General features: G+C 45.4%; 2 protein-coding genes across 2 annotated transcripts; one reads left to right on the top strand and one right to left on the bottom strand.

Annotated features, from left to right (window-relative positions):
- Positions 1-8,318: 8,318 nt before the first annotated feature.
- On the bottom strand, positions 8,319-10,961 carry LOC138259827 (nascent polypeptide-associated complex subunit alpha, muscle-specific form-like). The gene has a single exon (XM_069207721.1). It carries the CDS (start codon positions 10,959-10,961, stop codon positions 8,319-8,321), a length of 2,643 nt encoding a protein of 880 aa, XP_069063822.1.
- An 11-nt stretch (positions 10,962-10,972) lies between these two features.
- On the top strand, positions 10,973-13,028 carry LOC138259826 (putative leucine-rich repeat-containing protein DDB_G0290503). The gene is made up of 3 exons (XM_069207720.1): positions 10,973-11,035; positions 11,133-12,371; positions 12,414-13,028. Exons 1-3 carry the CDS (start codon positions 10,973-10,975, stop codon positions 13,026-13,028), a joined length of 1,917 nt encoding a protein of 638 aa, XP_069063821.1.
- Positions 13,029-27,048: the final 14,020 nt, after the last annotated feature.

Raw genomic sequence — 27,048 nt, 5'->3', positions numbered from 1 at the left:
AGTATTAGAATAGGGAGGTATGAGTACAATATTAGTATTAATATAGGGAGGTATGAGTACAGTATTAGAATAGGGAGGTATGAGTACAGTATTAGTATAGGGAGGTATGAGTACAATATTAGTATTAGTATAGGGACGTATGAGTACCATATTAGAAAAGGGATGTATGAGTACAGTATTATTTTAGGGAGGTATGAGTACAGTATCAGAATAGGGAGGTATCAGTACAGTATTAGCATTAGTATAGGGAGGTATGAGTACAGTATTAGAATAGGGAGGTATGAGTACAATATTAGTATTAGTATAGGGACGTATGAGTACATTATTAGAATGGGGAGGTATGAGTACAGTATTAGTATAGGATGGTATGAGTACAATATTGGTATTAGTATAGGGACGTATGAGTACCGTATTAGAATAGGGATGTATGAGTACAGTATTAGTATAGGGAGTATGAGTACAATATTAGTATTAGTATAGGGAGGTATGATTACAGTATTAGAATTAGTATAGGGAAATATGAATACAGTATTAGTATAGGGAGGTATGAGTACAGTTTTAGTATAGGGAGGTATGACTACAGTGTTATTAGTAAAGGGAGGTATGAGTACAGTACTAGTATTAGTATACGGAGGTATGAGTACAGTATTAGTATAAGTTTAGGGAAATATGAGTACAGTGTTAGAATAGAGAGTTATGAGTACAGTTTTAGTATAGGGAGGTATGAGTACAGTATTATTAGTATAGGGAGGTATGATACAGTATTAGAATTAGCATAGGGAGGTATGAGTACAGTATTAGTATATGGAGGTATGAATGCAGTATTATTAGTATAAGGAGGTATGAGAACAGTATTAGTATAGGGAGGTATGAGTACAGTATTAGTATAGGAAGGTATGAGTACAGTATTAGCATCAGTATAGGGAGTTATGAGTGCAGTATTAGTGTAGGGAGGTATGAGTACAGTATTAGTGTAGGGAGGTATTAGTACAGTATTAGTATAAGTATAGGGAGGTATGAGTACACTATTATTACTATAGGGAGGTATGAGTACAGTATTACTATTAGTATAGGGAGGTATGAGTACAGTATTAGTATAGGGAGGTATGAGTACAGTATTAGTATTAGTATAGGGAGGTATGAGTACAGTATTAGTATAGGGAGATATGAGTACAGTACTAGTATTAGTACAGGGAGGTAGAGTGCAGTATTAGTAAAGGGAGGTATGAGTACAGTATTGGTATTAGTATGGAGATATGAATATAGTATTAGTATTAGTATAGGGAAAAATGAGTACAGTGTTAGCATAAGGAGGTATGAGTACAGTATTAGTATAGGGAGGTGTGAGTACAGTATTATTAGTATAGGTAGGTATGAGTACAGTATTAGTATAGGGAGTATGAATGCAGTATTATTAGTATAGGGAGGTATGAGTATAGTATTAGTATTAGTATAGGGAGGTATGATTACAATATTAGTATAGAGAGGTATGAGTACACTATTATCAGTATAGGGAGGTATGAGTACAGTATTAGTATTAGTATAGGGAGGTATGAGTACAGTATTAGTATAGGGAGGTATGAGTACAGTATTAGTATTAGTATAGGGAGCTATGAGTACAGTATTAGAATAGGGAGGTATGAGTACAGTATTAGTATTGGTATAGGAAGATATGAGTACAGTATTAGTATAGGGAGGTATGAGTACAGTATTCATATTAGAATAGGGAGATATGACTACAGTATTAGTATTAGTATAGGGAGGTATGAGTACAGTATTAGTATAGGAAGATATGAGTACAGTATTAGTATAGGGAGATATGAGTACAGTATTAGTATTAGTATAGGAATAAATTAGTACAGTATTAGTATAGTTATGGGAAGATATGAGTACAGTATTAGTACAGGGAGATATGAGTACAGTATTAGTATTAGAATAGGAAGATATGAGTACATTATTAGTGTAGGGAGGTATGAGTACAGTATTAGTATTATTATAGGGAGATATGGGTACAGTATTAGTATTAATATAGGGTGGTATGAGTACAGTATTAATATATGGAGGTATGAGTACAGTATTAGTATAGGAAGATATGAGTACAGTATTAGCATTAGCATAGGGAGGTATGAGTACAGTATTAGTATAGGGAGGTATGAGTACCATATTAGCATAGGAAGGTATGAGTACAGTATTAGCATTAGAATAGGGAGGTATGAGTACAGTATTAGTATAGGGAGTTATGAGTACAGTATTAATATTAATAAAAGGAGGTATGAGTATGGTAGTAGTATTATATAGGGAGGTACAAATGCAGTATTAGTATAGGGAGGTATGACAACAGTATTAGTATAGGAAGATATGAGTACAGTATTATTATAGGGAGGTATTAGTACAGTATTAGTATATAGGGAGGTATGTGTACAGTATAGTATTAGTATAGGGAGGTATGAGTACAGTATTAGTATATAGGGAGGTATGAGTACAGTATTAGTATTAGTATAGGGAGGTATGAGTACAGTATTAGAATAGGGAGGTATGAGTACAGTATTAGTATAGGAAGATATGAGAACAGTATTAGTATAGGGAGGTATGAGTACAGTATTCATATTAGTATAGGGAGATATGACTACAGTATTAGTATAGGGAGGTATGAGTACAGTATTAGTATAGGGAGATATGAGTACAGTGTTAGTATTAGTATAGGAAGATATGAGTACAGTATTAGTATATGTAGATGTGATTACAGTATTAGTATTAGTATGGGAAGATATGAGTACAGTATTAGTACAGGGAGATATGAGTACAGTATTACTATTAGTATAGGGAGATATGAGTACAGTATTAGTATAGGGTGGTATGAGTACAGTATTAATATAGGGAGGTATGAGTACAGTATTAGTATAGGAAGATATTAGTACAGTATTAGTATAGAGAGGTATGAGTACCGTATTAGCATAGGAAGGTATGAGTACAGTATTAGCATTAGAATAGGGAGGTATGAGTACAGTATTATTATAGGGAGGTATGAGTACAGTATTAATATTAGTAAAAGGAGGTATGAGTATGGTAGTAGTATTAGTATAGGGAGGTACGAATGCAGTATTAGTATAGGGAGGTATGACAACAGTATTACTATAGGAAGGTATGAGTACAGTATTAGTATAGGGAGGTATGAGTACAGTATTAGCATATAGGGAGGTATGAGTACAGTATTAGTATTAGTATAGGGAAGTATGAGTACAGTATTAGAATAGGGAGGTATGAGTACAGTATTAGTATAGGGAGGTATGAGTACAGTATTAGAATAGGGAGGTATGAGTACAGTATTAGTATTAGTATAGGAAGATATGAGTACAGTATTAGTATAGGGAGGTATGAGTACATTATTCATATTAGTATAGGGAGATATGACTACAGTATTAGTATTAGTATAGGGAGGTATGAGCACAGTATTAGTAGAGGAAGATATGAGTACAGTATTAGTATAGGGAGATATGAGTACATTATTAGTATTAGTATAGGAAGATATGAGTACAGTATTAGTATAGGGAGATGTGATTACAGTATTAGTATGGGAAGATATGAGTACAGTATTAGTACAGGGAGATATGAGTACAGTATTAGCATTAAAATAGGAAGATATGAGTACAGTATTAGTGTAGGGAGGTATGAGTACAGTATTAGTATTAGTATAGGGAGATATGAGTACAGTATTAATATAGGGAGGTATGAGTACAGTATTAGTATAGGAAGATATGAGTACAGTATTAGTATAGGGGGTATGGGTACAGTATTAGTATTAGTATCGGGGAAATATGAGTACAGTGTTAGTATAGGGAGGTATGAGTACAGTATTAGTATAGGAAGATATGAGTACAGTATTAGTATAGGGGGTATAGGTACAGTATTAGTATTAGTATCGGGGAAATATGAGTACAGTATTGGTATAGGGAGGTATGAGTACAGTACTATTAGTATAGGGAGGTATGAGTACAGTATTAGTATAGGGGGTATGAATACAGTATTATTAGTATCAGGAGGTATGAGTACAGTATTATTAGTATAGGGAAGTATGAGTACAGTATTAGTATTAGTATAGGAAGATATGAGTACACTATTAGTATAGGGAGATATGAGTACAGTATTAGTATTACTATAGGGAGGTATGAGTAGTGTATTATTATAGGGAGGTATGAATAGGGTATTAGTATATGGAGGTATGAGTACAGTATTAGCATTAGTATAGAGAGATATGAGTACAGTATTAGTATAGGAAGGTATGAGTGCAGTATTAGTATTAGTATAGGGAGGTATGAGTACAGTATTAGTATAGGGAGGTATGAGTACAGTAGTAGTATTAGTATAGGGAGATATGAGTACAGTTTTAGTATTATTATGAATTATTTGAGCCGCGGATATGTGAGTTTGTTAGTTGGATTGACTAGAGCAATGAGGGATAGAGGAGGGAAGAATCCAGAAGTGTTATTGGGAGTTTATAGTAATAGGATGAGGCTTGGAGTGAGTAAAGGAGAGATGGAGGAGGTATGAGTACAGTATTAGTATAAGTATGCGGAGCCATGAGTACAGTATTAGTATAGGGAGGTATGAGTACAGTATTTTTAGTATAGGGAGGTAAGAGTATAGTATTAGTATAGGGAGGTATGAGTACATTATTAGAATTAGTATAGGGAGGTATGAGTACAGTATTAGTATAGGGAGGTATGAGTACAGTATTATTAGTATAGGGAAGTATGAGTACAGTATTAGTATTGGTATAGGGAGGTATGAGTACAGTATTAGCATTAGTACAGGGAGGTATCAGTACCGTATTAGTATAGGGAGGTATGAGTACAGCATTAGTATTAGTAAAAGGAGGTATGAGTATGGTAGTAGTATTAGTATAGGGAGTTATGAATGCAGTATTATTATAGGGAGGTATGATGACAATATTAGTATAGGAAGATATGAGTACAGTATTAATATAGGGAGGTATGAGTACAGTATTAGTATATAGGGAGGTATGAGTACAGTATTAATATTAGTATAGGGAGGTATCAGTACAGTATTGGAATTGGGAGGTATGAGTACAGTATTAGTATTAGTATAGGAAGATATGAGTACAGTATTAGTATAGGGAGGTATGAGTACAGTATTAGTATTAGTATAGGAAGATATGAGTACAGTATTAATATAGGGAGGTATGAGTACTGTATTAGTATTAGTATAGGGAGATATGAGTACAGTATTAGTATTACTATAGGGTGGTATGTGTACAGTATTAGTATAGGGAGGTATGAGTACAGTATTAGTATTTGTATAGGGAGGTATGAGTACAGTATTAGTATAGGGAGCTATGAGTATAGTATTAGTGTTAGGATAGGGAGGTAAGTGTACACTATTAGAATATAGGGAGGTATGAGTACAGTATTAGTATAGGGAGATACGAGTACAGTATTAGTATTAGGATAGGGAGGTATGAGTACAGTGTTAGTATTAGTATAGAGAGATATGAGTACAGTTTTAGTATTAGTATAGGAAGATGCGAGTACAGTATTAGTATAGGGAGATATGAGTACGGTATTAGTATTAGTATAGGGAGATATGAGTACAGTATTAGTATAGTGAGATATGAGTACAGTATTAGGATTAGTATAGGAAGATATGAGTTTAGTATTAGTATAGGGAGGTATGAGTACAGTATTAGTATTAGTATTGGACGATATGAGTACAGTATTAGAATTGTGAGGTATGAGTACAGTATTAGTATTAGTATAGGAAGATATGAGTACACTATTAGTATAGGGAGATATGAGGACAGTATTAGTATTACTATAGTGAGGTATGAGTAGAGTATTATTATAGGGAGGTATGAGTAGGGTATTAGTATATGGAGGTATGAGTACATTATTAGCATTAATATAGAGAGATATGAGTACAGTATTAGTATAGGAAGGTATGAGTGCAGTATTAGTATTAATATAGGGAGGTATGAGTACAGTATTAGTATAGGGAGGTATGAGTACAGTACTAGTATTAGTATAGGGAGATATGAGTACAGTTTTAGTATTATTATGAATTATTTGAGCTGCGGATATGTGAGTTTGTTAGTTGGATTGACTAGAGCAATGAGGGATAGAGGAGGGAAGAATCCAGAAGTGTTATTGGGAGTTTATAGTAATAGGATGAGGCTTGGAGTGAGTAAAGGAGAGATGGAGGAGGTAAGAGTCTGTGGAAAGGGTTAGGGAGATCATAGTAGCAGGAGGGGTTTGAGCTAAGGGTGAGATAAATGAGGGAGAATTTATTAGGGGTGTTTGGGAGATCATGGTAGTAAACTGAGGTTTGGGTGAGCTAGATGTGGAAGAGGAGGGGGGAGCTTAGGCAGGGTTATTGTGGAGATGAAAGTAGTAGAATGGGCTTGGGATGAGTCAGAGTGGGAATGGAGGATAGATTGATGGAGCCATGACATATGGTGATGGGTGGACAAAGTAAAGTTTACAAGACAAGAGAGTACATTTATATTATTTTTATTTATTTATAATTTTATTTCTATATATAAATATTATATATATATATATACTTTTTAATCATTATTTTTATATTTCTTTGATTTATTTATTTATTATTATTATTATTTTAATTTAATTTGCCTATTTATAATATGGATTTCATTTACAGAATGTATTTTATTTATTTGTATTTATTTGTTCTCTACTACAGTAGGACTAGAGTAATAAATAGATATATAAATACCTAGTAAGGGAATACATGTTCAAGGAATATAATAATGGGTATAATAATATGAGAAGAAAAGTAGTATTGTATAAACACAGACTTTCAAGATTTGTGATATTTGAAGTTAATTAATGAGTGTACTTTTCTAACATTTATTTCTGTCCTCAATTTTTGAACAGGGAAATGCTTATGATAATAAAACATTTGCTCGTTGTGATATAAAAACGAAAGCAGGGATTCATAAGTATCTAATATAACAACTTATCTATAGGCTATGCAGTGACCTATGAACATGTAAGGCATAGAACAACATACACATATATATGTATATATACACACACTAATACGCACATGCATACACACACATATACACATATGTACATATATACATATATATACACATACACACACATATAAACACATATATATATAAAATATATATATATATATACACACACACATATACATATATATACACATCCATATACAAATTTAACCATGAGTAAATATACATTTGTTAAACAGGTTTAAAGAGTATGTGTGTCATTTATTGTTATGACATAGTAGTGATACATGTTTCCTAAAGAACCATGCATATCTAGAATATACACATAATCAGATAAAAAATATTTATCAACATAGGCATACGCAGTCCATAGTTGTTTGAATATGGTGGTTATGAAGGAAAGAGCCAAGTCTTGAGTAGTCTCTTGAAGACAAGAAATTTATCTGTGGTTCTTATAGTTGGGGTAATGAATTCCATAGTTTGGCTGCTTGGACGGAGAAGGATGTACCACCAATAGTCTTTTTCTTGTAAAGTGGTGTTCTAAGGCGGGGTGCCAATCTTGAGTGGAGGTTTATTGTTGAATATATTTGGTTATTTTGTTTCTGATGAAAAGCGGGCCTGCTCCATGTATGGCTTTGTGGATGATGCAAGCCAGCTTGCCAGCTTGGAGGTGCATCTTCTGCCAACGGGTAACCAGTGTGGTGCTCTCAGGGCAGGGGAGATGCGGGATTGTGGATGTACATGTAATAGTAGCCTGGCTGCGGAGTTCTCAGTACTTTGTAATTTTTTCATAATAGATAGAGATGATCCATGGTAGAGGCCATTGGCATAATCCAGTTTGAATAGTACAAGCGTGATAGTGAACTGGACCTTGTGTGGAAATCCGAGGTGGGGGAAGATGCGTCGTAGAGTCTTCAAGGTGATGAAGCTTGTTCGTGCTAATTTGTCCACTCAGGCATTCATAGTTAACTTGGAGTCCATGGTAATTCCAAGTTTTTTAACTTCCTTGGATAATTGAGGAGGTGGTCCGAGAACGTCAGGCCAGACACACAGAGGGTCATAACTTTTCCAGTCACCACCTATGAGTATTTCTGTTTTGGAGATATTTAGTTTGAGATGGCTCCAGGTCATCCACTGATCAACGGCTCTGAGGCAACTGAAGAGTTGTGTGTTTTCAATGTCTTTAGGGCACTCTAATTTAAGTAGTATTTGTGTGTCATCTGCATAGTTGTAGCATGTGAGATGGAAATCTCGTCTCTAGAGCATCTGGGCTCATATTTCCATCAGCTGGACTTATCTCTTAAACAGTTGGACTCATCTCTGTAGAAGCTGCACTCATCTCTTCAACAGGTGGACGCATCTCTACAGCAGGTGGACACATCTCTTCAGCTGCTGGGCTCATATCTCCAGCAGGTGGACTCATCTCTACAGCAGCTGGACTCATCTCTGGAGCAGCTGGACTCATCTTTAGAGCAGCTGGGCTCATCTCTCCAGAAGCTGGACTCATCTCTGGAGCAGCTGGACTCATCTCTAGAGCAGCTGGGCTCATCTCTCCAGAAGATGGGCTCATCTCTGGGGCAGCTGGACTGACCTCTAGAGCAGCTGGGCTCATCTCTACAGCAGATGGACTCAGATCTACAGCAGGTGGACTCATCTCTCCAGCAGCTGGACTCAGCTCTACAGCAGGTGGACTCATCTCTCCAGTAGCTGGACTCATCTCTCCAGCAGGTGGACTCAGCTCTAGAGCAGGTGGATTTATCTCTCCAGCAGGTGAACTCATCTCTACAGCAGCTGGAATCAGTTCTACAGCAGGTGGACTCATCTCTCCAGCAGGTGAACTCATCTCTACAGCAGCTGGACTCATCACTGGAGCAGCTAAGCTCATCACTGGAGCAGCTGGACTCATCTCTAGAGCAGCTGGGCTCATCTCTCCAGCAGCTGGACTCACCTCTAGAGCAGCTGGGCTTATCTCTCCAGCAAGTGGACTCATCTCTGGAGCAGCTGGACTCATCTCTAGAGCAGGTGGACTCATCTCTGGAGCAGCTGGACTCATCTCTACAGCAGCTGGGCTCATCTCTCCAGTAGCTGGACTCATCACTGGAGCAGGTGGACTCCTCTCTCCAGCAGGTGGACTTAGCTCTACTGCAGGTGGATTCATCTCTCCAGCAGATGGACTCATCTCTACAGCAGGTGGGCTCATCTCTCCAGCAGCTGGTCTCAGCTCTACAGCAGGTGGGCCCATCTCTACAGCAGCTGGACTCATCTCTCCAGCAGGTGGACTCATCTCTACAGCAGCTGAACTCAGCCCTACAGCAGGTGAACTCATCTCTCCAACAGCTGGACTCATCTCTCCAGCAGGTGGACTCATCTCTACAGCAGCTGGACTCAGCTCTACAGAAGGTGGACTCATCTCTCCAGCAGGTGGACTCATCTCTCCAGCAGCTGGACTCAGCTCTACAGCAGGTGGACTCATCTCTCCAGTAGCTGGACTCATCTCTCCAGCAGGTGGACTCAGCTGTAGAGCAGGTGGATTTATCTCTCCAGCAGGTGAACTCATCTCTACAGCAGCTGGAATCAGTTCTACAGCAGGTGGACTCATCTCTCCAGCAGGTGAACTCATCTCTACAGCAGCTGGACTCATCACTGGAGCAGCTAAGCTCATCACTGGAGCAGCTGGACTCATCTCTAGAGCAGCTGGGCTCATCTCTCCAGCAGCTGGACTCACCTCTAGAGCAGCTGGGCTTATCTCTCCAGCAAGTGGACTCATCTCTGGAGCAGCTGGACTCATCTCTAGAGCAGGTGGACTCATCTCTGGAGCAGCTGGACTCATCTCTACAGCAGCTGGGCTCATCTCTCCAGTAGCTGGACTCATCACTGGAGCAGGTGGACTCCTCTCTCCAGCAGGTGGACTTAGCTCTACTGCAGGTGGATTCATCTCTCCAGCAGATGGACTCATCTCTACAGCAGGTGGGCTCATCTCTCCAGCAGCTGGTCTCAGCTCTACAGCAGGTGGGCCCATCTCTACAGCAGCTGGACTCATCTCTCCAGCAGGTGGACTCATCTCTACAGCAGCTGAACTCAGCCCTACAGCAGGTGAACTCATCTCTCCAACAGCTGGACTCATCTCTCCAGCAGGTGGACTCATCTCTACAGCAGCTGGACTCAGCTCTACAGAAGGTGGACTCATCTCTCCAGCAGGTGGACTCAGCTCTACAGCAGGTGGACTCAGCTCTACAGCAGCTGAACTCATCTCTGGAGCAGCTGGACTCATCTCTCCAGCAGTTGGACTCAGCTCTACAGCAGGTGGGCTCATCTCTACAGCAGCTAGACTCATCTCTGGAGCAGCTGGACTCATCTCTCCAGCAGCTGGACTCATCTCTGGAGCAGGTGGACTCAGCTCTACAGCAGCTGGACTCATCTCTGGAGCAGCTGGACTCAGCTCTACAGCAGGTGGACTCATCTCTCCAGCAGCTGGACTCAGCTCTACAGCAGGTGGACTCATCTCTACAGCAGCTGGATTCAGCTCTACAGAAGGTGGACTCATCTCTCCAGCAGGTGAACTCATCTCTCCAGCAGGTGGACTCAGCTCTACAGCAGGTGGACTCAGCTCTACAGCAGCTGGACTCATCTCTGGAGCAGCTGGACTCATCTCTAGAGCAGCTGGACTCATCTCTAGAGCAGCTGGACTCAGCTCTACAGCAGGTGAGCTCATCTCTGGAGCAGCTGGACTCATCTCTCCAGCAGCTGGACTCATCTCTCCAGCAGGTGGACTCATCTCTGGAGCAGCTGGATTCATTTCTGCAGCAGCTGGCCTCAGCTCTACAACAGGTGGACTCATCTCTCCAGCAGCTGGACTCATCTCCCCAGCAGCTGGACTCATCTCTCCAGCAGCTGGACTCATCTCTCCTGTAGCTGGACTCATCTCTGGAGCAGGTGGATTCATCTCTCCAGCAGATGGACTCATCTCTACAGCAGGTGGGCTCATCTCTCCAGCAGCTGGTCTCAGCTCTACAGCAGGTGGGCCCATCTCTACAGCAGCTGGACTCATCTCTCCAACAGCTGGACTCATCTCTCCAGCAGGTGGACTCAGCTAGTGGATTCATCTCTCCAGCAGGTGGACTCATCTCTACAGCAGCTGGACTCAGCTCTACAGAAGGTGGACTCATCTCTCCAGCAGTTGGACTCAGCTCTACAGCAGGTGGGCTCAGCTCTACAGCAGCTGGACTCATCTCTGGAGCAGCTGGACTCAGCTCTACAGCAGGTGGACTCATCTCTCCAGCAGCTGGACTCAGCTCTACAGCAGGTGGACTCATCTCTACAGCAGCTGGATTCAGCTCTACAGAAGGTGGACTCATCTCTCCAGCAGGTGGACTCAGCTCTACAGCAGGTGGACTCAGCTCTACAGCAGCTGGACTCATTTCTGGAGCAGCTGGACTCATCTCTAGAGCAGCTGGACTCATCTCTCCAGCAGTTGGACTCAGCTGTACAGCAGGTGGGCTCATCTCTACAGCAGCTAGACTCATCTCTGGAGCAGCTGGACTCATCTCTCCAGCAGCTGGACTCATCTCTCCAGCAGGTGGACTCATCTCTGGAGCAGCTGGATTCATCTCTGCAGCAGCTGGCCTCAGCTCTACAGCAGGTGGACTCATCTCTCCAGCAGCTGAACTCAGCTCTACAGCAGGTGGACTCAGCTCTACAGCAGCTGGACTCATCTCTGGAGCAGCTGGACTCATCTCTAGAGCAGCTGGACTCATCTCTCCAGCAGTTAGACTCATCTCTCCAGCAGCTGGGCTCATCTCTGGAGCAGCTGGACTCATCTCTCCAGCAGCTGGACTCATCTCTCCAGCAGGTGGACTCATCTCTGGAGCAGCTGGACTCATCTCTAGAGCAGGTGGACTCATCTCTGGAGCAGCTGGACTCATCTCTAGAGCAGGTGGACTCATCTCTCCAGCAGCTGGACTCATCTCCCCAGCAGCTGGACTTATCTCTACAGCAGCTGGACTCATCTCTGGAGCAGCTGGACTCATCTCTCCAGCAGCTGGACTCATCTCTGGAGCAGGTGGACTCATCTCTCCAGCAGGTGGACTTAGCTCTACTGCAGGTGGATTCATCTCTCCAGCAGATGGACTCATCTCTACAGCAGGTGGGCTCATCTCTACAGCAGGTGGGCTCATCTCTCCAGCAGCTGGTCTCAGCTCTACAGCAGGTGGGCCCATCTCTACAGCAGCTGGACTCATCTCTCCAGCAGGTGGACTCATCTCTACAGCAGCTGAACTCAGCCCTACAGCAGGTGAACTCATCTCTCCAACAGCTGGACTCATCTCTCCAGCAGCTGGACTCATCTCTCCAGCAGGTGGACTCAGCTCTAGAGTAGGTGGATTCATCTCTCCAGCAGGTGGACTCATCTCTACAGCAGCTGGATTCAGCTCTACAGAAGGTGGACTCATCTCTCCAGCAGGAGGACTCAGCTCTACAGCAGGTGGACTCAGCTCTACAGCAGCTGGACTCATCTCTGGAGCAGCTGGACTCATCTCTAGAGCAGCTGGGCTCATCTCTCCAGCAGTTGGACTCAGCTCTACAGCAGGTGGGCTCATCTCTACAGCAGCTGGACTCATCTCTCCAGCAGCTGGACTCATCTCTGGAGCAGGTGGACCCATCTCTCCAGGTGGACTCATCTCTGGAGCAGCTGGATTCATCTCTGCAGCAGCTGGACTCAGCTCTAGAGCAGCTGGACTCATCTCTCCAGCAGTTAGACTCAGCTCTACAGCAGGTGGGCTCATCTCTACAGCAGCTGGACTCATCTCTCCAGCAGCTGGACTCATCTCTCCAGCAGCTGGACTCAGCTCTACAGCAGCTGGACTCATCTCTGGAGCAGCTGGACTCATCTCTAGAGCAGCTGGACTCATCTCTCCAGCAGTTAGACTCAGCTCCACAGCAGGTGGGCTCATCTCTACAGCAGCTTGACTCATCTATCCAGAAGGTGAACTCAGCTCTACAGCAGGTGGACTAATCTCTCCAGCAGATGGACTCATCTCTCCAGCAGCTGGACTCATCTCTGGAGCAGCTGGACTCAGCTCTACGGCAGTTGGACTCATCTCTCCAGCAGCTGGACTCATCTATCCAGAAGGTGGACTCAGCTCTACAGCAGGTGGACTAATCTCTCCAGCAGGTGGACTCATCTCTCCAGCAGGTGGACTCATCTCTACAGCAGCTAGGCTAATCTCTGGAGCAGATGAACTCACCTCTAGGGCAGTTGATCTCATCTCTCCAGCAGGTGGACTCATCTCTACTGCAGCTGGACTAATCTCCCCAGCAGGTGGACTTATCTCCCCAGCAGGTGGACTCATCTCCCCAGCAGGTGGACTCACCTCCCCAGTTGCTAGAAACTCTATCCAGCACAGGGCGTAATATCATTCCGGTTGGGCAGTGACGTCATTAAAAGATATCCCTGGGGCCTGGTTTCCTTGAGCTGCTGAGGTCTTGGTGCCCTTAAAGCAGGGCAAGGGGGTTGGAACCTCTAAAGAGTGGTGTCTTTCTGCCAGGATTAGGAGAGCTGGCAGGACGAGCACTGGGCACTCAATTTTTGCATAAGAACTCAAAGATAACCTAATGAAAATCAACCACGCCATTAGAAGTGAGCAGTTGTAGACCGGCAGGGGGCGCACTTTGGTGGACTCTTCAGAGGCTCTTGGGCCGCTCTCCAAAAGCCCATGTTAAATACAAAATTACCCATTTGATGCAAACTTGGCCAAGAGACAAAACAAATAGTGCAGAGGGAGGGTGACCTAGGGGCTTCCAGGGTACCCCACACTTATATTGAGGGGCTCCCATAGGAACAGGTCACTCAAGACCTGTGATTGAAACGGGCCCAGTACTTACCTTAAAACTTAACATCTCAAAACACACCAGACACATCATCAGAAACTTTGCAACAAAGCACAGCTCTTGAAAACCTCCAAGGTCCACATGACGCAGAGACTCAGCTGCCCTGCACCTGGACAGTAACAAGAACTCCAAAGAACCTGAGCAACGAACCAACAAGCTGATCCACTCCAAAGAACCTGAGCAACAAACCAACAAGCTGACCCGCTCCAAAGAACCCGAGCAACGAACCAACAAGCTGACCCGCTCCAAAGAACTCGAGCAACGAACCAACAAACTGACCCGCTCCAAAGAACCTGAGCAACAAACCAACAAGCTGACCCGCTCCAAAGAACCCGAGCGACGAACCAACAAGCTGACCTGCTCCAAAGAACCCGAGCAACGAACCAACAAGCTGACCCGCTCCAAAGAACCCGAGCAACAAACCAACAAGCTGACCCGCTCCAAAGAACCCGAGCAACGAACCAACAAGCTGACCCGCTCCAAAGAAACCGAGCAACGAACCAACAAGCTGACCCACTCCAAAGAACCCGAGCAACAAGCTGACCCGAGACAACGCCAAAGACACATGTTCTTCAAGGGCAGAGTCTTTACAGGACAAGCAGAACATGAAACATCTGCAAACAACAGAAAACCTCACTAGCCATTCCAAAACTCCAGCATTAATACCCCAGTACTAGGAAAATACTAAGACATTCGAGTATAGGGACTCTACTGATTAAACAGAACATGCACCAACAAACCACTGACCCACACCCACCAATGACTGAGTTCAGAACCAAACTCAAGATGCATTAAAGTAAACCAGTGTGACGGGCTAGCGCCTGCACGCCTGCACATGGCTATCACTTGTGCTGACTCTTCCCCTGTTGGTCCGAAGCTTCCTGGTCATGCTGCCTGTGATTGGTCAATCGTTCCGCAGCGGCGGGACGCCAGGCAGTCAAATATACCAGAGTCAGCACTTTCAGGGTTGAGAGGTGGAAAGGAGAGAGATGAGGAGCAGAGCTCGACTGTGAACCAGCACCGAAGGTACCGTCCGGATATCGGAAGAGGAACCGGGAGGCGACTCCGAGAAGACCCTGTTCCAGGCGACCGGGAGGCCGAAATGCAGCATCCTGCCATGCTCCAGGAGAAGCGTGGCCATTCAGGTGCGTGGGACTACGTCCCTGAGTAACTGTAACTAACAGAGAGAGAGAGAAAGGAGTGGAGTGAAAAGGGTAACACGGGGAACCGGGGAGGAGGGAGTAGACAATCACTGGGTGTAGGAAAGTACCATCTTGCCTGGCATGTTACCCCCATTTTTCACTGTATATATGTTGTTTTAGTTGTATGTGTCACTGGGACCCTGGTAACCCAGGGCCCCAGTGCTCATAAGTGTGCCTGTATGTGTTACCTGTGTAGTGACTAACTGTCTCACTGAGGCTCTGCTAATCAGAACCTCAGTGGTTATGCTCTCTCATTTCTTTCCAAATTGTCACTGACAGGCTAGTGACCATTTTTACCAATTTACATTGGCTTACTGGAACACCCTTATAATCCCCTAGTATATGGTACTGAGGTACCCAGGGTATTGGGGTTCCAGGAGATCCCTATGGGCTGCAGCATTTCTTTTGCCACCCATAGGGAGCTCTGACAATTCTTACACAGGCCTGCCACTGCAGCCTGAGTGAAATAACGTCCACGTTATTTCACAGCCATTTTACACTGCACTTAAGTAACTTATAAGTCACCTATATGTCTAACCTTTACCTGGTAAAGGTTAGGTGCAAAGTTACTTAGTGTGAGGGCACCCTGGCACTAGCCAAGGTGCCCCCACATTGTTCAGAGCCAATTCACTGAACTTTGTGAGTGCGGGGACACCATTACACGCGTGCACTACATATAGGTCACTACCTATATGTAGCTTCACCATGGTAACTCCGAATATGGCCATGTAACATGTCTATGATCATGGAATTGCCCCCTCTATGCCATCCTGGCATTGTTGGTACAATTCCATGATCCCAGTGGTCTGTAGCACAGACCCTGGTACTGCCAGACTGCCCTTCCTGGGGTTTCTCTGCAGCTGCTGCTGCTGCCAACCCCTCAGACAGGCATCTGCCCTCCTGGGGTCCAGCCAGGCCTGGCCCAGGATGGCAGAACAAAGAACTTCCTCTGAGAGAGGGTGTGACACCCTCTCCCTTTGGAAAATGGTGTGAAGGCAGGGGAGGAGTAGCCTCCCCCAGCCTCTGGAAATGCTTTGTTGGGCACAGAGGTGCCCAATTCTGCATAAGCCAGTCTACACCGGTTCAGGGACCCCTTAGCCCCTGCTCTGGCGCGAAACTGGACAAAGGAAAGGGGAGTGACCACTCCCCTGACCTGCACCTCCCCTGGGAGGTGTCCAGAGCTCCTCCAGTGTGCTCCAGACCTCTGCCATCTTGGAAACAGAGGTGCTGCTGGCACACTGGACTGCTCTGAGTGGCCAGTGCCACCAGGTGACGTCAGAGACTCCTTGTGATAGGCTCCTTCAGGTGTTAGTAGCCTTTCCTCTCTCCTAGGTAGCCAAACCCTCTTTTCTGGCTATTTAGGGTCTCTGTCTCCGGGGAAACTTTAGATAACGAATGCATGAGCTCAGCCGAGTTCCTCTGCATCTCCCTCTTCACCTTCTGATAAGGAATCGACCGCTGACCGCGCTGGGAGCCTGCAAACCTGCAACATAGTAGCAAAGACGACTACTGCAACTCTGTAACGCTGATCCTGCCGCCTTCTCGACTGTTTTCCTGCTTGTGCATGCTGTGGGGGTAGTCTGCCTCCTCTCTGCACCAGAAGCTCCGAAGAAATCTCCCGTGGGTCGACGGAATCTTCCCCCTGCAACCGCAGGCACCAAAAAGCTGCATCTCCGGTCCCTTGGGTCTCCTCTCAGCACGACGAGCGAGGTCCCTCGAATCCAGCGACACCGTCCAAGTGACCCCCACAGTCCAGTGACTCTTCAGCCCAAGTTTGGTGGAGGTAAGTCCTTGCCTCACCTCGCTGGGCTGCATTGCTGGGAACCGCGACTTTGCAAGCTTCTCCGGCCCCTGTGCACTTCCGGCGGAAATCCTGTGTGCACAGCCAAGCCTGGGTCCACGGCACTCTAACCTGCATTGCACGACTTTCTAAGTTGGTCTCCGGCGACGTGGGACTCCTTTGTGCAACTTCGGCGAGCACCGTTTCACGCATCCTCGTAGTGCCTGTTTCTGCCACTTCTCCGGGTGCTACCTGCTTCAGTGAGGGCTCTTTGTCTTGCTCGACGTCCCCTCTCTCTGCAGGTCCAATTTGCGACCTCCTGGTCCCTCCTGGGCCCCAGCAGCGTCCAAAAACACCAAACGCACGATTTGCGTGTAGCAAGGCTTGTTGGCGTCCATCCGGCGGGAAAGCACTTCTGCACGACTCTCCAAGGCGTGGGGGATCCATCCTCCAAAGGGGAAGTCTCTAGCCCTTGTCGTTCCTGCAGTATTCACAGTTCTTCAGCCTAGTAAGAGCTTCTTTGCACCAACCGCTGGCATTTCTTGGGCATCTGCCCATCTCCGAGCTGCTTGTGACTTTTGGACTTGGTCCCCTTGTTCCACAGGTACCTTCAGACAGGAATCCATCGTTGTTGCATTGCTGATTTGTGTTTTCCTTGCATTCTCCCTCTAACACGACTATTTTGTCCTTAGGGGAACTTTGGTGCACTTTGCACTCACTTTTCAGGGTCTTGGGGAGGGTTATTTTTCTAACTCTCACTATTTTCTAATAGTCTCAGCGACCCTCTACAAGGTCACATAGGTTTGGGGTCCATTCGTGGTTCGCATTCCACTTCTGGAGTATATGGTTTGTGTTGCCCCTATCCCTATGTTTCCCCATTGCATCCTATTGTAACTATACATTGTTTGCACTGTTTTCTAAGACTATACTGCATATTTTTGCTATTGTGTATATATATCTTGTGTATATTTCCTATCCTCTCACTGAGGGTACACTCTAAGATACTTTGGCATATTGTCATAAAAATAAAGTACCTTTATTTTTAGTATAACTGTGTATTGTGTTTTCTTATGATATTGTGCATATGACACTAAGTGGTACTGTAGTAGCTTCACACGTCTCCTAGTTCAGCCTAAGCTGCTCTGCTAAGCTACCATTATCTATCAGCCTAAGCTGCTAGACACCCTATACACTAATAAGGGATAACTGGGCCTGGTGCAAGGTGCAAGTACCCCTTGGTACTCACTACAAGCCAGTCCAGCCTCCTACATTGGTTGTGCAGTGGTGGGATAAGTGCTTGAGACTACTTACCACTCTTGTCATTGTACTTTTCATAAGAGAAAAATATACAAAACAAGGTCAGTGTATATACACATAGACAAAAAGTTTTGCATTTCCTCTTTTCACTCTTTTCTAAGTGCTGAAAAGTACTTCTAAACTTTCAAAAAGTTCTTAAAAAGTTTAAAATGTTTTTTTCTGTCTTTCCAAAAAGTTCTGAAAACTTTTTTCTCTTTGTCTATCACTTTAACTCTCTCTAAAAAAATGTCTGGCACAGGCCAAAAAGTTGAACTGTCCAAACTTGCATATGATCACCTTAGCTGGAAAGGAGCAAGGAGTCTCTGCATAGAGAGAGGTTTGAGTGTAGGGAAGAATCCTTCCTTAGAACTGTTAATTAATATGCTTAGAGTACAGGATAAGGCCATAAGTGCCCAATCTGTGGAAAAAGTAGCTAATGGTTCTCAATCTGATCCAGGGACTCCCCCAGGAAAAGGTTCAGGAAAGAAACTTCTTAGCCTGCCCATTACTAGACAGTCTAGCATAGTTGGTACAGAGGTTGAATCACATCATACTGATGATGTGCTCTCACATTATACTGGTAGCCAAGCTGTTAGGGTGCCCTCTGTAAGGGACAGGTCTCCTTCTGTTCATTCCCATCATACCTCTGTATCTAGAAATGTCCCTCCCACCCACCCTGATGACAGATTGTTGGAAAGGGAGCTCAATAGATTGAGAGTGGAGCAAACCAGACTGAAGCTCAAGAAGCAACAGCTGGATTTGGATAGACAGTCTTTAGAAATAGAGAGGGAAAGACAGAAAATGGGTTTAGATACCCATGGTGGCAGCAGCAGTATTCCCCATAGTCATCCTGCAAAAGAGCATGATTCCAGGAATCTGCATAAGATAGTTCCCCCTTACAAGGAGGGGGATGACATTAACAAGTGGTTTGCTGCACTTGAGAGGGCCTGTGCTGTACAGGATGTCCCTCAAAAGCAGTGGGCTGCTATCCTATGGCTATCATTTACTGGAAAAGGTAGGGATAGGCTCCTTACTGTAAAAGAAAATGATGCTAACAATTTCCAAGTTCTTAAGAATGCACTCCTGGATGGTTATGGCTTAACCACTGAACAGTACAGGATAAAGTTCAGAGATACCAAAAAGGAGTCTTCACAAGACTGGGTTGATTTCATTGACCAGGCAGTGAAGGCCTTGGAGGGGTGGTTACATGGCAGTAAAGTTACTGATTATGACAGCCTGTATAACTTGATCCTGAGAGAGCATATTCTTAATAATTGTGTGTCTGATTTGTTGCACCAGTACTTGGTGGACTCTGATCTGACCTCTCCCCAAGAATTGGGAAAGAAGGCAGACAAATGGGTCAGAACAAGAGTGAACAGAAAAGTTCATACAGGGGGTGACAAAGATGGCAACAAAAAGAAGGATGGTAAGTCTTCTGACAAGGGTGGGGACAAATCTAAAAATGAGTCTTCATCAGGCCCACAAAAACACTCTGGTGGGGGTGGTGGGCCCAAATCCTCCTTTAATCAGAACAAGGAAAAGAAACCATGGTGCTATTTATGTAAGATAAAAGGCCATTGGACAACAGATCCCAGTTGTCCAAAGAAAGGCACCACAGCTCCTACCACTACAACCCCTACTGCTACACCTAGTGTCCCTACTAATAGCAGTGGTGGTGGGAGCAAACCTACTAATAGCCAATCCAAGGGAGTAGCTGGGCTCACTTTTGGTAATTTAGTTGGGGTTGGTCTGATTAGGGAGACCACAGAGGCTACTTTAGTCTCTGAAGGGGCTATTGACTTAGCCACTTTGGTTGCTTGCCCCCATAACTTGGAGAAGTACAAGCAACTAACCCTAATAAATGGTGTTGAGGTCCAGGCCTACAGGGACATAGGTGCCAGTGTCACAATGGTGATTGAGAAACTGGTGCACCCTGAACAACACATACTTGGACACCAGTACCAAGTAACCGATGCTCACAACATAACACAAAGCCACCCCATGGCTGTTGTAAATCTCAACTGGGGGGGGGTATCTGGTCCAAAGAAAGTTGTGGTAGCTTCAGATTTACCTGTAGACTGTCTATTAGGGAACGATTTGGAGACATCAGCTTGGTCAGATGTGGAGTTGGAGGCCCATGCAGCAATGCTGGGCATCCCAGGGCATATTTTTGCTTTGACAAGGGCTCAGGCCAAAAAGCAAAAAGGACAGGGAAGCTTGGATCCTGGAACAATGGACCAAGTGCTCCCTAAAGCAAGGGCTAGTAGAAGCAAACCACTTCCTACTATCCCTCCCTCTACAGTGGATTCTACTTCTGAGGAAGAAGAATTCCCTCCCTGTGCAGAACCTACACCAGAGGAGCTGGAAGCAGACACTGCTGAGCTTTTGGGTGAAGGGGGGCCTGCCAGAGAGGAGCTGAGTGTGGCACAGCAAACCTGTCCCACATTAGAGGGTCTCAGACAGCAAGCTGTCAAACAGGCTAATGGGGATGTCAGTGACTCACACAGAGTTTACTGGGAGGACAACCTCTTGTACACTGAGCAAAGGGATCCTAAACCTGGAGCTGCCAGGAGATTAGTGATTCCTCAGGAGTACAGAAAGTTCCTCCTAACACTGGCACATGACATTCCCTTAGCTGGGCACCTGGGTCAAATGAAAACTTGGGACAGATTGGTACCACTGTTTCATTGGCCTAGGATGTCTGAGGACACAAAAGAATTTTGTAAGTCCTGTGAAACCTGTCAAGCCAGTGGCAAGACAGGTGGCACTCCAAAGGCACCCCTTATCCCACTGCCTGTGGTTGGGGTTCCCTTTGAAAGGGTAGGGGTTGACATAGTTGGCCCCCTTGACCCTCCTACTGCTTCAGGCAATAGGTTTATCTTGGTGGTAGTGGACCATGCCACAAGATATCCTGAAGCTATTCCTTTAAGGACCACTACAGCTCCTGCAGTGGCAAAGGCCCTCCTGGGAATATTTTCCAGGGTGGGCTTCCCAAAGGAAGTAGTATCAGACAGAGGAAGCAATTTCATGTCTGCATACTTAAAGGCCATGTGGAAGGAGTGTGGTGTAACTTACAAGTTCACAACACCCTATCATCCACAAACAAATGGACTGGTGGAGAGATTTAATAAAACTCTCAAAGGCATGATTATGGGACTCCCTGAAAAACTCCGCAGGAGATGGGATATCCTTCTACCATGCCTCCTTTTTGCCTACAGGGAGGTACCCCAGAAAGGAGTGGGCTTCAGCCCCTTTGAACTTCTTTTTGGACACCCTGTTAGGGGTCCACTCACACTTGTAAAGGAGGGTTGGGAACAACCTTTAAAAGCTCCTAAGCAGGATATTGTGGATTATGTACTTGGCCTCAGATCAAGGATGGCTGAGTACATGAAAAAGGCCAGTAAAAACCTTCAGGCCAGCCAAGAGCTCCAGAAGCAATGGCATGATCAGAAGGCTGTTTTGGTTCAGTACAACCAGGACAGAAAGTGTGGGTCTTGGAGCCTGTGGCCCCAAGAGCACTCCAAGATAAATGGAGTGGACCCCACACAATTGTTGAAAAGAAGGGTGAAGTCACCTACTTGGTTGACTTAGGCACTGCCAGGAGTCCCCTTAGGGTGCTCCATGTCAACCGCCTGAAACCCTACTATGACAGGGCTGATCTCACCCTGCTCATGGCAACAGATGAGGGACAGGAAGAAGACAGTGATCCTCTACCTGATCTCTTCTCTTCCACAGAACAAGATGCTCTTGTGGAAGGTGTAGTTTTGGCAGATTGTCTTACTGCTGAGCAGAAAGATAATTGCATAAATCTCCTAGGACAATTTTCAGAACTCTTCTCCATTGTGCCAGGCACCACTTCTTGGTGTGAGCACACTATAGATACTGGAGACAGTTTACCTGTCAAAAGTAAGATCTATAGGCAGCCTGACCATGTCAGGGACTGCATAAAGCAAGAAGTTCAGAAAATGTTGGAACTAGGAGTGGTTGAGCACTCTGACAGTCCATGGGCTTCTCCTGTGGTACTGGTACCAAAACCCAATTCTAAAGATGGAAAGAAAGAAATGCGGTTTTGTGTAGACTATAGAGGTCTCAACTTGGTAACCAAAACTGATGCTCACCCTATACCCAGGGCAGATGAGCTCATAGATACACTGGCATCTGCCAAGTATCTAAGCACTTTTGATTTGACTGCAGGGTATTGGCAGATCAAATTGTCAGAAGATGCTAAATCTAAGACTGCATTTTCTACCATTGGAGGACATTACCAGTTTACTGTAATGCCTTTTGGTTTGAAAAATGCACCTGCCACTTTTCAGAGGTTGGTGAACACAGTCCTGCAAGGGCTGGAAGCTTTCAGTGCAGCATATTTGGATGATATAGCTGTATTTAGCTCCAGCTGGGATGATCACCTGGTCCACCTTTGGAAAGTTTTGGAGGCCCTGCAAAAGGCAGGCCTCACTATCAAGGCTTCAAAGTGCCAGATAGGGCAGGGTAAGGTGGTTTATCTGGGACACCTTGTTGGTGGGGAACAGATTGCACCACTTCAGGGGAAAATCCAAACTATTATTGATTGGGTTCCCCCTACCACTCAGACTCAGGTGAGAGCCTTCCTAGGCCTCACTGGGTATTACAGGAGGTTCATTAAGAACTATGGCTCCATTGCAGCCCCTCTTAATGACCTCACATCCAAGAAAATGCCTAAAAAGGTATTATGGACAGCAAACTGTCAGAAAGCTTTTGAGGAGCTGAAGCAGGCCATGTGCTCTGCACCTGTCCTGAAAAGCCCTTGTTACTCTAAAAAATTCTATGTCCAAACTGATGCATCTGAATTAGGAGTAGGGGCAGTCCTATCACAACTTAATTCTGAGGGCCAGGATCAACCTGTTGCTTTTATTAGTAGAAGGTTGACCCCTAGAGAAAAGCGTTGGTCTGCCATTGAGAGGGAGGCCTTTGCTGTGGTCTGGGCTCTGAAGAAGTTGAGGCCATACCTGTTTGGCACTCACTTCATTGTTCAGACAGACCACAAACCTCTACTTTGGCTAAAACAAATGAAAGGTGAAAATCCTAAATTGTTGAGGTGGTCCATATCCCTACAGGGAATGGACTATACAGTGGAACATAGACCTGGGAGTAGCCACTCCAATGCAGATGGACTCTCCAGATATTTCCACTTAGACAATGAAGACTCATCAGGTAATGGCTAGTCTTATTGTCCTTCGTTTGGGGGGGGGTTGTGTAGGAAAGTACCATCTTGCCTGGCATGTTACCCCCATTTTTCACTGTATATATGTTGTTTTAGTTGTATGTGTCACTGGGACCCTGGTAACCCAGGGCCCCAGTGCTCATAAGTGTGCCTGTATGTGTTACCTGTGTAGTGACTAACTGTCTCACTGAGGCTCTGCTAATCAGAACCTCAGTGGTTATGCTCTCTCATTTCTTTCCAAATTGTCACTGACAGGCTAGTGACCATTTTTACCAATTTACATTGGCTTACTGGAACACCCTTATAATCCCCTAGTATATGGTACTGAGGTACCCAGGGTATTGGGGTTCCAGGAGATCCCTATGGGCTGCAGCATTTCTTTTGCCACCCATAGGGAGCTCTGACAATTCTTACACAGGCCTGCCACTGCAGCCTGAGTGAAATAACGTCCACGTTATTTCACAGCCATTTTACACTGCACTTAAGTAACTTATAAGTCACCTATATGTCTAACCTTTACCTGGTAAAGGTTAGGTGCAAAGTTACTTAGTGTGAGGGCACCCTGGCACTAGCCAAGGTGCCCCCACATTGTTCAGAGCCAATTCACTGAACTTTGTGAGTGCGGGGACACCATTACACGCGTGCACTACATATAGGTCACTACCTATATGTAGCTTCACCATGGTAACTCCGAATATGGCCATGTAACATGTCTATGATCATGGAATTGCCCCCTCTATGCCATCCTGGCATTGTTGGTACAATTCCATGATCCCAGTGGTCTGTAGCACAGACCCTGGTACTGCCAGACTGCCCTTCCTGGGGTTTCTCTGCAGCTGCTGCTGCTGCCAACCCCTCAGACAGGCATCTGCCCTCCTGGGGTCCAGCCAGGCCTGGCCCAGGATGGCAGAACAAAGAACTTCCTCTGAGAGAGGGTGTGACACCCTCTCCCTTTGGAAAATGGTGTGAAGGCAGGGGAGGAGTAGCCTCCCCCAGCCTCTGGAAATGCTTTGTTGGGCACAGAGGTGCCCAATTCTGCATAAGCCAGTCTACACCGGTTCAGGGACCCCTTAGCCCCTGCTCTGGCGCGAAACTGGACAAAGGAAAGGGGAGTGACCACTCCCCTGACCTGCACCTCCCCTGGGAGGTGTCCAGAGCTCCTCCAGTGTGCTCCAGACCTCTGCCATCTTGGAAACAGAGGTGCTGCTGGCACACTGGACTGCTCTGAGTGGCCAGTGCCACCAGGTGACGTCAGAGACTCCTTGTGATAGGCTCCTTCAGGTGTTAGTAGCCTTTCCTCTCTCCTAGGTAGCCAAACCCTCTTTTCTGGCTATTTAGGGTCTCTGTCTCCGGGGAAACTTTAGATAACGAATGCATGAGCTCAGCCGAGTTCCTCTGCATCTCCCTCTTCACCTTCTGATAAGGAATCGACCGCTGACCGCGCTGGGAGCCTGCAAACCTGCAACATAGTAGCAAAGACGACTACTGCAACTCTGTAACGCTGATCCTGCCGCCTTCTCGACTGTTTTCCTGCTTGTGCATGCTGTGGGGGTAGTCTGCCTCCTCTCTGCACCAGAAGCTCCGAAGAAATCTCCCGTGGGTCGACGGAATCTTCCCCCTGCAACCGCAGGCACCAAAAAGCTGCATCTCCGGTCCCTTGGGTCTCCTCTCAGCACGACGAGCGAGGTCCCTCGAATCCAGCGACACCGTCCAAGTGACCCCCACAGTCCAGTGACTCTTCAGCCCAAGTTTGGTGGAGGTAAGTCCTTGCCTCACCTCGCTGGGCTGCATTGCTGGGAATCGCGACTTTGCAAGCTTCTCCGGCCCCTGTGCACTTCCGGCGGAAATCCTGTGTGCACAGCCAAGCCTGGGTCCACGGCACTCTAACCTGCATTGCACGACTTTCTAAGTTGGTCTCCGGCGACGTGGGACTCCTTTGTGCAACTTCGGCGAGCACCATTTCACGCATCCTCGTAGTGCCTGTTTCTGGCACTTCTCCGGGTGCTACCTGCTTCAGTGAGGGCTCTTTGTCTTGCTCGACGTCCCCTCTCTCTGCAGGTCCAATTTGCGACCTCCTGGTCCCTCCTGGGCCCCAGCAGCGTCCAAAAACACCAAACGCACGATTTGCGTGTAGCAAGGCTTGTTGGCGTCCATCCGGCGGGAAAGCACTTCTGCACGACTCTCCAAGGCGTGGGGGATCCATCCTCCAAAGGGGAAGTCTCTAGCCCTTGTCGTTCCTGCAGTATTCACAGTTCTTCAGACTAGTAAGAGCTTCTTTGCACCAACCGCTGGCATTTCTTGGGCATCTGCCCATCTCCGAGCTGCTTGTGACTTTTGGACTTGGTCCCCTTGTTCCACAGGTACCTTCAGACAGGAATCCATCGTTGTTGCATTGCTGATTTGTGTTTTCCTTGCATTCTCCCTCTAACACGACTATTTTGTCCTTAGGGGAACTTTGGTGCACTTTGCACTCACTTTTCAGGGTCTTGGGGAGGGTTATTTTTCTAACTCTCACTATTTTCTAATAGTCCCAGCGACCCTCTACAAGGTCACATAGGTTTGGGGTCCATTCGTGGTTCGCATTCCACTTCTGGAGTATATGGTTTGTGTTGCCCCTATCCCTATGTTTCCCCATTGCATCCTATTGTAACTATACATTGTTTGCACTGTTTTCTAAGACTATACTGCATATTTTTGCTATTGTGTATATATATCTTGTGTATATTTCCTATCCTCTCACTGAGGGTACACTCTAAGATACTTTGGCATATTGTCATAAAAATAAAGTACCTTTATTTTTAGTATAACTGTGTATTGTGTTTTCTTATGATATTGTGCATATGACACTAAGTGGTACTGTAGTAGCTTCACACGTCTCCTAGTTCAGCCTAAGCTGCTCTGCTAAGCTACCATTATCTATCAGCCTAAGCTGCTAGACACCCTATACACTAATAAGGGATAACTGGGCCTGGTGCAAGGTGCAAGTACCCCTTGGTACTCACTACAAGCCAGTCCAGCCTCCTACACTGGGGAAACGGGAAGGCACGAGCACTAGGGTAACAGGAACAGGGGGAAAGGGGAGAAATACAAACACTTACCGACAGGCACCGTAGACCGCCATTACCGTTACAGGGACCGCTGAAGCCCAAGCACAGAAACTGCTGAATACTAAGAGAAAATAGAAAGGCAAGATTAGGAATCAGAAGAGAACGAAAACAAAGGACAAGTACGGGCTAACCTGAGATAAGGAGAGTTAAAATTAGTGACAAAACGAGAAAGATAGGAAACATAACGACATTGTGTAAGAAAAGAGAGATCATTAAAAGATCACTTACAGCTCTTGTTCTTTTCTCTCCACATGCGCTTCCCGGGGGAAAGTCCTGTGAACAAGAAGGAGAGAAACAGACGAGTAAGGAACGGACCTCAAGAACATCCCACCCATTAAAGCCCAGCTTCACAAAGACTGAAATGCACCTACCTGAAGTTCACTATATACCATAACTTCAATAAAATCCTTCGTTTTTTAAACCTTTAACACAGTCTGGAGTGGTTCCTCCACACCCACATGGTTACAAGTGGTGTCAGAAGTGGGATCGTGGAGACACCGCCACCATGGAGGAAAAGGCAACAATGGCAGACTTAATCGCTCAGCTGGCCGAAGGGC

Source organism: Pleurodeles waltl, chromosome 9 (assembly GCF_031143425.1).
Source record: "Pleurodeles waltl isolate 20211129_DDA chromosome 9, aPleWal1.hap1.20221129, whole genome shotgun sequence".
Lineage (NCBI taxonomy): Eukaryota > Metazoa > Chordata > Amphibia > Caudata > Salamandridae > Pleurodeles > Pleurodeles waltl.
This window is presented reverse-complemented; position numbering and strand designations above follow the sequence as displayed.

What these genes read in the sequence shown, in the direction of transcription:
- LOC138259827 (XM_069207721.1), bottom strand. Translation starts at nt 10,961, where the DNA reads ATGAATCCACCTGCTCCAGAGATGAGTCCAGCTACAGGAGAGATGAGT.
- LOC138259826 (XM_069207720.1), top strand. Translation starts at nt 10,973, where the DNA reads ATGGACTCATCTCTACAGCAGGTGGGCTCATCTCTCCAGCAGCTGGTC. An exon ending in TGGTCTCAGCTCTACAGCAG is followed by an intron (nt 11,036 to 11,132) that starts GTGGGCCCATCT and finishes TCTCTCCAGCAG; the next exon opens with GTGGACTCATCTCTACAGCA. An exon ending in TGGACTCATCTCTCCAGCAG is followed by an intron (nt 12,372 to 12,413) that starts GTGGACTCAGCT and finishes TCTCTCCAGCAG; the next exon opens with GTGGACTCATCTCTACAGCA.